This window comes from Telopea speciosissima, chromosome 7 (assembly GCF_018873765.1).
Source record: "Telopea speciosissima isolate NSW1024214 ecotype Mountain lineage chromosome 7, Tspe_v1, whole genome shotgun sequence".
Lineage (NCBI taxonomy): Eukaryota > Viridiplantae > Streptophyta > Magnoliopsida > Proteales > Proteaceae > Telopea > Telopea speciosissima.
This window is the reverse complement of record NC_057922.1, coordinates 55,467,098-55,480,803: the sequence shown is the minus strand read 5'-3', so window position 1 is coordinate 55,480,803 and position 13,706 is coordinate 55,467,098. Positions and strand designations below refer to the sequence as shown.

General features: G+C 41.7%; 1 protein-coding gene across 1 annotated transcript in view; it reads left to right on the top strand.

Moving 5' to 3' along the window:
• LOC122668836 (eIF-2-alpha kinase GCN2) overlaps positions 1 to 13,706 on the top strand; it is a 152,556-nt gene that overhangs the window by 121,294 nt on the left and 17,556 nt on the right. The window contains 2 exon segments of the mRNA XM_043865382.1: positions 1,926 to 2,034; positions 2,133 to 2,269. Coding sequence (XP_043721317.1) covers positions 1,926 to 2,034; positions 2,133 to 2,269 — 246 coding nt within the window.

Genomic DNA, 13,706 nt, shown 5'->3' with positions numbered 1-13,706 from the left:
AATTTCAATGGAGAAGGCATTGGAGATATTCCTATTTGATTCGGAGAGCAAGAGCATTTGTTGCCCCTAGGAAATTCATTGCCTGATAATAGTGGCCACTGAAGAGGTTTTTAGTAATGCGCTGTTTGTGGGGCCATATTGTTACCACCGTTTATCCTTAAAACTTGAGCTATTAAGTAAGGGCCACAAAAATGTGTATCAACACAACAATACTTCCCCGCACGTGCAAGCCATACACATGCCTCTGCATGTGACACCATCACGTTGCTCCAAGGGGGCACAACAACACAACAGAAACCCCTAGCACTTACCAGGAACGAACATCCTACCTCTCAGCTCTGATACCATGTTACGACCGCTTATCCTAAAAGTTTGAGCTGTTAAGTAAGGGCCACAACAATGTATATCAATACACAACAACACTTATGTTGGTAAGGAATTTGAGTGAGGTGGGGATCATAATTTGAGTGCTCATGGTGCCTTGTTGTGTAGTATGTGCTGCTCTTTTTATGCTGTTGTACCTTGTTTTATTACTTTGATTTAGTGAAATGTTGTCTTTTATTAAAGAAAAAGGTTATTGAAACCTACTTTGTTCAACAAATTGTAGCAGACGGAGGAAGGAAAAACTACTCTACACATAGTGACCTATCCTTGAAATTCTGTAATTCATAATTTTCTATTGCATGAGCAAATATTTGAGTATGCATACATAGAGCAGGATTTCTGTTGTAGTGAGTGCAGCTCCATGGCCAGGAATTGGGGGGTGGGGTGGTTGCTCCTACATCGGTCGGGTAGTGTGTGGCTGCTGGGCTTATGACCCTGGGAAGGGCCTCTCCACCGTAAAGCTTGGGCGTTTGGGTTGGACATCATCAAATTGTACCAGTATGGGTTGTCTGTTCACCAACCATGTGGGGGGGGCTCTGGCCAAAGCTAGGGAGAGTTGATGCAATGTGTGCAGCTCCATGACCAGGAATTTGGGGGTGGGGGGTTAATCCCACATTGGTCGGGTAGTGTGCGACTTCTGGGCTTATGACCTTGGAAGGGCCTCTCCACCTTCAAGCTCGGGCTTTTGGGTTGGACGCCATCAATTTACCACTAAGCTAACAGTATCTTAAAGAACTTCAAAATGTGTTGCATACTTGCATCTCATTTTCCATAGTATTACGGCACTTTGTGCATCCCAGATTGCACAGATACTAAAGAGTTTGATGCTTTTGAGTCCATTATGCTTAATGTTGATGGTAGTAGTTTTAGTGATCTGGGCAATACCTGTTGTTTTTGGATCATGTAGAAAATATTTATTCATATTTTTGAGTCCTATAGGTTGAGCCTATACCAACACAATAGAAGTTGAAGCGGGTGTTGAGGGCTAACCATACACGTAGATAAAATACTTGACTTATTAGCGGTAGGTGATATGCTTTTGTAGCTGGATGAATGAAGCTGAAGAATTCCCTTGGACTCTATCACACTTGATTAGAAGCACGAGAGCTTTATGTAGAGAAATCCAGTCTTTGTTTTTTTTTAAAAAAAAAATTTTAGAAACTAAGGTCTCTTATTGATTAGCTGTTCCCTGGCTATGGAAGGGGCAAAGAGAAAATCGTTGAACCTTTAGCCCATACACTAGCTTTAATTGAGGACCAATCGTTGACCCTTTTTCCCATAGCACTTATCATACACCTTCAGGGGTGATTCCATTTTACTGTTGATTTTGCTTGCATGAGTTAAATTATTCACTTGGTAATCCTGACAGAAAACATTTTGTTTTCCATGCAGTGTATTGTTTTCTGTGAGCTATTTGAGTAAAAATGAAGTAAAATAACTACATTCTTTGAAAGTAGTGCAAAATACTTTTTGTATAAAACAAAACTAAAAGTGTTACTCAGTTGGACTGTTTTCTTCTATTATGCTTTTCTCTTCTCCAGGGTCTTAATCTTGCAGAGGCTGTTGTGAATAGATTACAGACAGTAGGATCAAGGTTCTGTGGAACAGCAGATCAGGCCCTCCCAAGATTGAGGGGAGCCCTTCCCCCTGGTATTTGTTATGTTTTATTGTCACTTATGGTCATTCTTATAGAATATCCCATGGATGAAGAATTTTATGGTGATTTGTGAGCTGCAATATTATTTCAGATAAATCCACGCGCAGGGCTCTTGAGGAATTAGCTTCCCTCTGCAGCTACCTTAGAGTTTGGAGGATTGAGAAACATGTTTTCATAGACACCCTTATGCCACCTACAGAGGGTTATCACAGAGAAATATTTTTTCAGGTGAACAAACTTCAATTCTCTTTGCTGTTACTTCTATTAATAATGTCTATTCAGGAACTGATATTGTAAACTAGAAAAGGGTTCTTTGCATTGATAATTCAGTAGCTGGTCTATGAGAAGATATCAAATGTTCTTTCTTCCTGGCAGCATTAAAATTATGGGAAGTGTTGTGTGTGAATTATGAATTTATGTCATATTCTCAAAGAAGATTGGGTATTCTTTAAACCCCCAACAGCCCTATGGGGCGAGTGAGCAGTCCACCGATAGCCATACTTGCTGCATCATTCTACTGGGTTTCCATATGTATCTGTGTATATACTTTTGTTAGATTTCAGCAATAACTTCCAACACACGCCTCCTTACTATTGTTACTGTTGTAATATGGGTACAAGGGTAGAACTGTCGTAAGGGTATTTTGGTCTTGTACTCTATTCTGGAATGTTCCTCTATTCTATTATAAATAAAGGCCTGTGTCACGTTGACACAAGTCACTCTCCCAATTCCCAAGATTTCATCATGGTATCCAGAGCCAAGAAAAATTCTAGGGATTCGCATCATGGTTGAAACAGCCACTTCTCACATCGTCGCAGCAGCACCACCACCGTAGCTCCACCACCCACTTCCGCCTCCACCACCACTTCCGCCCTCTCCCTTCCATCTCGCCTCTCTCTTTTCTCCGCGAGACTACAGCCCCACTTTCTTGCCTCCCTCTTCTCCTTTTCCGCCTCACTTCTCTCTTTCCGCCACCAAACCAGTAGCCGCAGGGTCTTTTTTCTGCTCTCCTTTTTCCACCTCCCTTGGTGGTGAGTTTATCCCACCAAGGGCTTGCTACTTCATCTAAATGAGATAAATCCCCTTCTTTCGTGGGATTTTTTTATGAGTTGCTTCGTTGAGTGAAGCCTTGGGATTATTTTTTTTCTCTACGGTAATGTCGGACGATGAAAATTCTGCTATTTCTTCTGGACAAGGGGGAACCTCTGTGCATCGTGAGAAGGATTTCCCTAGTTTCCAGACTAACTCCATTAAACTGGACGACAATAATTACCTCATGTGGTCGAGGTCTTTTTCGCTTGCCGTTGGTTCCCGTGGTTTGAAAGGCCATCTGACGGGTACCACTATTTGTCCAACTACTGCAGGGAAGGCCCATGATAAATGGGATCTTGATGAGTGCCTGGTGATGTCGTTTCTACTTTCTACTCAGCTCTATTGATCCTGCAATTTCTCAGAGTTATCTTTTGTTAGAGACTGCTGCTGATGTCTGAAGTGTTGCCAAAGAAACCTATTCTAAGGTTTGTAATACTGCCCAGTGCTACGAACTCCGTCGGAAGATACATAAGATGGAACACAAGGATCTTAGCCCGTACTACAATACCATGAGAGGTATTTGACAAACCTTGGATTTCTACGGGAGTTTACTGCTACGTGCCAGACTGACACTATTGCTTACCGTTAATGGGAAGAAAAGCTTCGGGTGTGATTTTTTGGCCAGACTGAACATGGAATGTGATCCCATTCATGCCCATGTCTTGAATAGGGATCCTTTTCCAACTCTTGCCCAGGCATATGCTATTGTTGCCTCTGAAGAAAGCCGACGTGAGGCTATGGTGCACCCTCCTACTGTGGAGCGTGTTGCCCTCTATACAACTCCCTCTAAAGAGGCTTTTCCTCCCTCGACAGCTTCTACTATTCAGAACCGTGGTCCTGCTGCCCCATCTGGGTGACTTCCTGTTAAGTGTGACTACTATGGGAAAGAGCGTCACACTAAGGATCGTTGCTAGAAGCTTCATGGCCATCCACTTGAGTCCCGTGTGCGTGGTCAGCCAAAATCTGGAGGAAGTGCTGCTAATCAGTCCGTCTTTGAGGATGATTATTCCAGTACCACCAGTACACCTCTCTCTACCGATTGAGATGACCCACCTGCGGAGTTTGATGTCAGGGATGGAATCTACTACTTCAGCACCTTCGGCCCATGCTAGTGTTGCCTCTACCACTACTGCTCCTTCCTTTGCTAGTCCTTCTATAGGTATTTTGTTTTGTGGTCAGAGCTCCTCTGTCAAATCCACTTCTTGGATTATTGACTCTGATGCTACCGATCACATGACAAGTTCTCCAAAGCATTTTTCCCAGTATTATTCATTAGCTGGTAATAATAAAGTTCAAGTTGCTAATGGATCCTTTTCTCCTCCCACATTTTTCTACTAACTTGTTATCCATTAGTAGCATTACACTTAAGGTCAATTGTAAAGTGACTTCTCATTGTGTATTTCAGGACTTGGAAACGGGCAATATGATTGCATGAGGTAAGATGGAAGGTGGCCTGTACCTGTTAGAGAAGCCCCCTACTGCACTATCTACCATGGCTTCTCTCCCAGGATCTGGATCTAAAGCACTTGCTGATTTACATACGTGGCATCGTCGATTAGGACACCCACCGCTACGAACTCTTACTAGCTTATTTCCTAGTTTTCCTAGAGATTGTAATTTGAGCATTTTTCATTGTGATGCTTGCATTTTTGCAAAGCAAACCAGATCTACCTACCTAGTGTCGGATAATCAAAGTTTAATTCTTTTTAGTTTAATTCATTTTGATGTGTGGGGCCCTGCCCGTGTGGTTTCTTCTTCTGGTTTTCGATGGTTTGTGACTTTTATCAATTGTTTTTGTCGTACAACTTGGGTTTATTTAATGCACTAGAAAAGTGATGTTTTTTTTTTTTTCTATTTTTCAGCATTTTCATAACATGGTTTCAACACAGTTTGATGCAAAGGTCAGAATTTTAAGGTCTGATAATGGCACTAAATATTCGGTTAGGGCATTTCAGTCTTATTTTTCTGCCCATTGGATTGTTCATCAAACTTCCTGTGTTGATACTTCACCTGAAAATGGAGTGGTAGAGACGAAGAACTGACATCTCCTTGAAGTTGCTCGGTCTTTGATGTTTGCTATGAATGTCCCTTTTCGGTTTTGGGGAGGGATGCCAACTTGCATCCATCAGTACAGGTTCAATCAAAAAAAAAAAAAGAAGAGAGTAAGAAAAGGAGAAAGAAAAGAACATACCAGAGAAGGCGGACGTCGATCGAGTCGGGCGCGGACCGAACGGGCGTCAATGACCGCGGATCAAATGAGCGTTAATGATCGCGGACCGAACGATCGTCAATGACCATGGATCGAACGAGCGTCAATGACCGTAGATCAAAGGAGCGTCAATAACCGCGGATCAAATGAGCGTCAATGACCGCGGACCGAACGATCGTCAATGATCGTGGATCGAACGAGCGTCAATGACTGCAGATCGAAGGAGCGTCAATGACCGCGGACTGAACGAGCGTCAATGACCGCGGATCGAATGAGCATCAATGACCGCAGACCGAACGATGGACCGAAAGAGCGTCAATGACCGCGGATCGAATGAGCGTCAATGACCGCGGACCGAACGATCGTCAATGACCGTGGACCGAACGAGCGTCAATGACCGCGGATCGAATGAGCGTCAATGACCGCGGACCGAATGAGCATCAATGACCGCGGACCGAACGAGCGTCAATGACCGCGGATCGAATGGGCGTCCAAGGGCGTGAATCAGGATCCAATGGGCGTCACAAGGCGTCAATCAAAGGGGCGTCAATGGGCACAGATCGAACGAGGGTGCCATCAATGGGCGTCGACTCAAAAAAAAAAAAAAAAAAAAAAAGGGGGAAGAGAAAATGAAGACAACACGTACCAGACACAGCCAAGGCGTGGTCAAGGGCACCGATCGGGTACGGGCGCAGATTGAGCGTAGTAAATAGGCGCAGACCACGGACCGGCACAGCCGTGGATTGAGTGCTATGTATAGACGCAGACTCCAAGTGGGGCGCGGATCGCCAAGAGGGGCACCAATTGAAGCAAGGGCGATGCTGTCACCACGGCAGCCTTTCTTATTAATAGGATGCCTATCTTATGTCCTAAATAATAAGAGCCCCATTGAAACTCTTCTAGGTAGTGTCACTTTCCCTGTTTCACTTAAGGTTCGTTGGTTGTGTTGCTTTTGTTTGGAATCATCATGTGCATGGCAAATTAGAGCCCAAGGGTCTTCGATGTATTTTTTTGGGGATACTAAGCTACCCAAAAAGGCTATAAAATGTTACCATCCTTCTAAAATTTTTTGTTCCATGAATGTAATTTTTTAGGAAAATGTTCCCTTTTACCCTGTCCCTCTTCAGGGGGAGTCTGTTCACTAAGAAGAGGTCCTTCAAATTTCCATAGATCTGCCTTGGGAAGAAGAGGATGTTCTTGAGGATGGGGTTACTAGTCAGGAACAACAAGGTGAGATTTCTATTGAGGGGGAGACTCCTCCTTTGTCCCCTACTGTGCCAAGTAATCAGCCAGGTAATGGAAAAAAGTTTCAGGGAGATAAGTCGCTACTGACATATGGCAGGAAGGAAAATCTCGACCAGAATAGGCCTACTACCATCTTTCCACTAAAATTGACTGCAGACGTTCCAAGTTCTACTAACTCTGAACCCTCTGGTAAGCTTCCATCTTATCCTCCCTCTGATTATGATCTTGCTCTTGACCTTCCTATTGCTACTAGGAAAGGTAAACGTAGTTGTACTCAACACCCAATTTCAAATTTTGTTTCTTATGAATCATTATCTCCCACTTTTTAGACCTTTCTTGCTTCCCTGTCTTCTGTGTCTCTTCCTAACTCTGGGCAGGAGGCAGTGGCACACTCGGATTGGAAAGAAGCTATGAAGGAAGAGATGAGAGCCCTTGATAAAACCGTGTTTGCAGTTAAACCGTGGTTCAGCTTCCACCGGGAAAGAGTGTTGTAGGGTATAAATGGGTGTTTGCAATTAAACATAAGGCTGATGGGAGCATTGAACGATATAAAGCCAGGCTGGTTGCTAGAGGCTTCACCTAGACGTATGGAATTGACTATCAGGAGATGTTTGCTCCAGTGACCAAGATGAACACTGTGAGGGTTCTCCTGTCTTATGTAGTAAATCAAGGATGGAATTTATTTCAACTTGATGTAAAAATGCATTCTTGCATGGTGAGTTGACTAAGGAGGTCTACATGGATATTCCACCAAGATTTGATTCTCCAAAGACTCCGGGAAAGGTGTGTAAACTCAATCGAGCTCTTTATGGGTTGAAGCAGTCTCCTCGGGCATGGTTTGGTAGGTTTCATAAAGTATTGGTCTCCATTGGGTTCAAGCAGAGCAATGCAGATCACACACTATTTCTTAGGAGGACTACCAAACATGTGACTATGTTGATGGTATATGTTGATGATATAGTAATCACTGGGAGCAGCAAGGAGGAGATTGATTCTTTGAAAAAATTTCTAGGCACTGGGTTTGAAATCAAAGACCTGGGGATGCTTAGGTACTTCCTAAGTATTGAGGTTGCCTACTTTACCAAAGGAATCTCATTATCTCAAAGAAAGTACACATTGGATCTATTGTCTGAGACAGGTATGTTGGGGTGCAAGCTAGTAGACACCCCTATTGAACCTAATTGTCACCTTCGGTTATAGGAAGAAGAACCTGTGAATAAGGAGCTGTACCAGCGACTAGTAGGACGTTTGATTTACTTATCCCACACTCGTCCAGACATTGCCTTTGTAGTAAGTCTGGTTAGCCAGTACATGCATGAACCCTATTCTACACACTTGGATGTTGTCTACAGAATTTTGAGGTATTTAAAAGCTACTCTAGGAAAAGGAATTTCTATTTCTCCCTATGGTCATATGAAAATTGAAACATATACAGATGCAGACTGGGCTGGATCACCTGATGACAGGCGTTCTACTTCTGGCTACTGCACTTATGTTGGAGGGAATCTTGTCACCTGGAGAAGCAAGAAGCAAACTGTTGTGGCTCATTCTAGTGCCGAGGCCGAGTTTCGGGCTATGGCCCAGGGTATATGTAAGGCCCTTTAGCTCCAAGGTTTATTGCAAGATCTTGGAATTGAGGTTGTGATGCCTATGCGGTTGTACTCTGATAGCAAATCCGCAATCAGCATAGCTTGTAATCCTATTCATCATGATCAAACAAAGCATGTGGAGAAAGATCGTCACTTTATCAAGGAGAAACTTCATAGTGGTCAGATTTGCATTACATTCGTTCCTCCTTCAAATGATCAGCTTGCAGATGTTCTTACCAAAGGGTTGTGTCCTAGGTTATTTGTTTCTATTGTTAGCAAGTTGGGCATGATAGATATATATGCACCAACTTGAGGGGGAGTGTTGTAAAATGGGTACAAGGGTAGAACTTTCATAAGGGTATTTTGGTCTTGTACTCTATTCTGGAATGTTCATCTATTCTATTATAAATAAAGCTGGCCTGTGTCACATTGACACAAGTCATTCTCTCCCAATTCCCGAGATTTCATCAGTTACCTTTTTGTAATCTTCAAGAGAGTTGATTTTGCTAGACATAATAATGTAGTCCTAGGTTTGAAAGTCAAACTAGGAGCCAAATAACCAGGATCTGATCTGAACAGGTAGTTTGGCTAGGCTAAAATAGGAGAAATTGTGAAATTAGGGTTAGGGTTTGAGGGGACCTAGGGTTTGATGATAGGGTTAGGGTAAGTTGATGTAGGGGGAGTCTTCAAGTGAAGGTCCTGAGATGTTTTGATGGAGGGAAGTATGTAAACTTGAATCGGCAGCAGGTTAGGGTTAGGTTTCTTGGGTTTTTGAAAAGAGGAATATGGGGGATTCTAGGGTTTAGGAAAGTCAGTTTGAGCTAGGGTTTGGATCGAGCTCTCCTTAGGGTGAGAGGGTGATTCGGTCCAAGTATGGGCAGATTCTAATGGTTGGGTAGGTATATGGAGGTTTTAGGTCTTGGAAAACTCAAAACACAAAAAGGGGAAATTTAGGGTTGGGGCTATAGAAGGTTAGGAGAAGAATTGTGGGAATGGGGATCACTTCTAACTCACTGTTGTTGCAGAGAAATCCTGGCAACAGCTTGTTGGAAGTCGAAAACTTGAATAAAAACTTAATCTTGAACTAGAAGTTGAAGGAGAACTTCAAAAGAACCACCCGGGCTTCACACCACAAGGTGTCGATTGGATCAAACACTAATCCCACCAACGAGTCACCTAGGCTTCCCACCGCAAGGTGTCGATTGGATCAAACACTAATCACACCAGCTTTAATCAAACACAGGACAAATCTTCAATGGTGAAGAAGAGCAGCAAAAAGCTTTTTAGTAATATCAAAATTCGTGTTCAATACTTACCCCCCTTACAGCCTTATATAAAAGAATCAAAAATAAACTTCTACATTAAAATGGAAAGGCCTAACCCAATCTTTAACCTATTAGGTAAGTAACTTAAACTGACTAGGAAACTGAAATAGACTCAAATAGAGTCCTAATCCAGCCCCACTAAACACTTAAAAAAAAACTACTAAAATCAGTTAAATTGAACAATTGGTTGAACCAGTTTAATTTATGAACAAAAATACCAAAATATAACTATGGACCTAAAACAACTAATCCCGTATGCAACCTAATTACCTATATTTTAGGCCCATAAAAGTGGTCTATTACATAGAAAACCCATCGGATCAAAGGCCCAACATGTATATATCCAACCCTAGACTTATTCCTAAGCAAACAAACCCTATTTGGTGATGAATCTGCATCACATAAATTGTTTAATTTGGTTGTATTCGTATTTGTGCTCATCGTGACGAGACACCTGAATTTGAAGCTAATGACTCCATGGATCTCCTTCAGTCCATTTGACGATTTCTTCTTCTTCTACTACTGCTTCTGATTTCCCATATTTCGTTATCTGAGCTCGACTCCATAAAGCCAGATATAATTCCTTTCCCCAATTTGATCAAGCTACTTTTCTAGGTTGAGTCTTAATCTTCCACCAAATTAAAACAATGACTCATCAATCTCACCAGATCCTGTGAACCTTAATCTGATCAATCAACCCTTTTAAAGTCTCTGGTTTCTCTGCTAGATCTGCAATAGATATATAAGTTATTGCTTCACTGTGTTCTTGTATCTATCTTGTGTCTTCTTTGTAGCTAATTACATTAGGTTTTATAATTCAGAAATAGATGCAAAAAGCACCTCAAAGGGTTAGTTGGATTCTGATCTTCGATCTGTCGATAATATCTCCTGAATCACAGTTCGAGATTTTGGTTTCAGCAAGATTTCGACCGAAATCTGTGCCATTTTAGTTGCACAATTTGTTTGACCATTTCGGTAGTCAAATTGCCATATTTTGGCTTGAAACTTCAGGGGACCCTAATAAGCATCTCTGAACATATTGGAACCTTCGATTATTTTAAGTGGAGAAGGCCTCCTGTGATAGTAATATTCTATTCTATCGCAGGCTGTTCTTCTCTCTGATTTTCCTGCGGTAATTCCATTCTCTTTTCTTCTTCTTCTTCATTCTTCTCCTTTCTCTTGATCGATTATTTGGTTCTGGTTTCTAACATGGTATCAGACCTTCAATAATCGATCAAGAGAAATCCATCTCTTTCTCTGCTGATCTTTTTTTCTAAGTCGTTGTGGTGTGCAGCCACCTTGCTGCCCTTGTTTTCTATGGATTAAAGCCTCCTTGTTCATTGATGGAGTGCTATTTTGGTGCCTCTTTGATGGTGTTCGATTGCTGATGTGAAGAACTTATTATCTTCAGTGTTGTGCTCCATTCTTGAAGAAATCGATTGAAGGCTGCAGAGTTTTCTTTTTTGGATCGATGGTGATTTCGCTCTTTTTTTGTTATGGCTGCTGCTATCCGTTTGATTGGTGATGGTTTCTGTGCTACGACTGTGGCTGTTGCTCATTGATATCTCGGTGGTCTCTTCTCTCCAAGGCTGTATACGCATTGGTGATGATCCCTTCAAACCCTGCTTAATCGATTTTTCTCTGGGACAATTTCTGCTGATTGGTGATTGTTTCTTTCTGGTCCATCCTTCCAGCATTAATTTCTTCTCTGGTTAGAGATCATCCTTCTGTTAAATTTTCCATTGTTGTTGCTGTGGCTGCTTATTTCTGTTTGGGGGTTCCCATTCTTTATCGATTTGGGTTTGTCAAAACCCTGCTGGCCATTGATTGTTCCTGGAACATCGGATATTGCTGCTATTGCTTTTGCTGGTTATTACCATGGAACTAAAATTCGGAACCTGACCAGGTTTCGACCTTGGGGAAAACCGAGTTGACTCGGTCGCGTTGGTAGTTTTCTTTTTCAACTCAAAGGCTGGTTTCGGTGGGTTTTAGACCTAGTTTGGGTCTGAAACTCAGTACTCGGCCTATTTTTGGCCATTTAAACACAATGACACTATCAAATTTTGCAAAATCAAATTCCAAATAGGAGTTTCACTTAGTGGGAAACCAAGACAGACATTGGACAAGCACTTATTTATGCCTAATATCATTTAAGGAAAAACATATACTTAAGATATTATTTATAAATAAGCAAATACCCCTTATTTGAATCCAATAAAAATAGTTAAAAAAATCAAATTCCAAAAGGAAAAAAAGTTAACCCCCCAGTTCAAGAATAAAAATTGGATTTTCGTCGGTAGGTGCAATTTTCAACTTTCTAATGCTGTGGTTTTTCTCAAATCTAAAAATTCCATAAATCTTAATATGGTATAACATTGCTAAAAACCATAAGTGCGGTAAAATATTCATTTGTTTTGATGTCCAAAAAAATATTTTCATTCAGAGCAATTTTGACAGCATTCGCGCACACTAAATTAAGTTTGACCGGTACATAACTCCTTCAATATAAATCAGATTTAAGCAATCTTGGACTTGTTGGAAAGCTTTCAAAAGATAGGTGTCTGTATACCAAGTTTTGCATAAATAGGTGTCTGTATACCAAGATTTCCCACCGATCTCGCCGAGATCTCGAGATCTGGCACTTACATAAAGGAGATTGGGTCAAGATCTCGAGCGAGTTGGGGTACTTTTTTGTTTTGTATGCCATCTCGTCTCGACCCTGGGAAAAAACGAGATCTTGCAAGTTTTAGTTCCATGGTTATTACTGCCCTACGCAAGATATATATTGAAGTTATCTACTTCTGTTTGGTTGGCTGGGTTGTTGCTTTGATTCTTGGTATTTTCTTTGCTGCTGCCCATATTTTTTATTGTTGTTATGGGTGATAACAAGACTACCATTGCTCCTGCTACTCCTCAAGGGAAGTTCAAATCACTTATTATGGATTCTAGCTGTAAAGGTTTATATTATGGCCAGGTACAAACTCAAGTTTATTACCTCTGACCCTCCTGCGCAAGATTCTACTGGTTACCTTGAATGGATCAAGGACAATGCCATTACTCTGATATGGTTGTGGAATAGTATGGAACCCGATATATTTGCTAATGTGATGTTCCACACCACTGCTAAAGGTATCTAGGATGATTTGAGAGATACTTACTCACAGGGAAAGAATATGAATCATGTTTATGATCTCTATGAGAAGTTATTTCATCTCCAACAGTCAAACAAATCTCTCTAGGATTACTATAGTGCCTTTAAAGGATTGGTGGAGGAGTTAAATGTGTTTCAGCCCCTTACTACTGATGTTGACAAACTTAAGGCTCAAAGGAATGAATTCTTTGTTTCTAAATTTTTGGTTGGATTGAATTCTGACCTAAAGGCTGTCAAAGGTCATATACTTGCTGGTGAGACAGTACCTACCCTTGCAGATACTTTCTCTTGTCTTCAGCGTGTTGCTTCTCATGTGACCTAAAGGCTGTCAAAGGTCATTAATTCTGGTCGTGGTCGTGGTCGTGGTCGTGGCCGTGTTCGTGGCCATGGCTCAGGGGCAATTTGTGGTGGTGGTGGTCGTCGAGGTACTGGTGGACAGGTTGGTAACAAGTCTAATTGGAAGTGTACTCATTGTAGCAAATCTGGTCATACTGTTGATTACTGTTGGGACAAGCATGGGAAGCCAGATTGGGCAAACCATTCGGCCAATCATGCAGTGTTTGATGGTGCTTCCACTGGTGATTCTCTATCAGGTTCAATGACAGGTGGCAGCTCCTCTACAACTACTCGCTGTGATGATATCTCTCAAAATTTGGAGGCGTCCAACACTCCATCCACCGGTCCCTCCTCTGCTACTCTAGCTCATGCAGGTACACCTGCATTCTTTACCACGACTACTACTACATCCTGGATTATTGATTCTGGGGCTTCTGCTCATATGACTGGTGAGTCATCTTTGTTTACATCTTTTTCCAATATTTGTGAATCTTTATCTATCATGATTGCAAATGATTCTTCTACCTCTGTTTCTGGGCATGGTACATTATCTCCTACTTCCTCCATTAACCTCTCCTCTGTGTTGCATGTTCTTCAATTACCGTTGAATCTTCTTTCTGTGCGTCAACTTACTAAAACCTTACATTGTTTTGTGACTTTCTTTCGCACTCCTTATGTTTTTTCAGGATTTTCACACGAGGAAGACGATTGGTGGAGG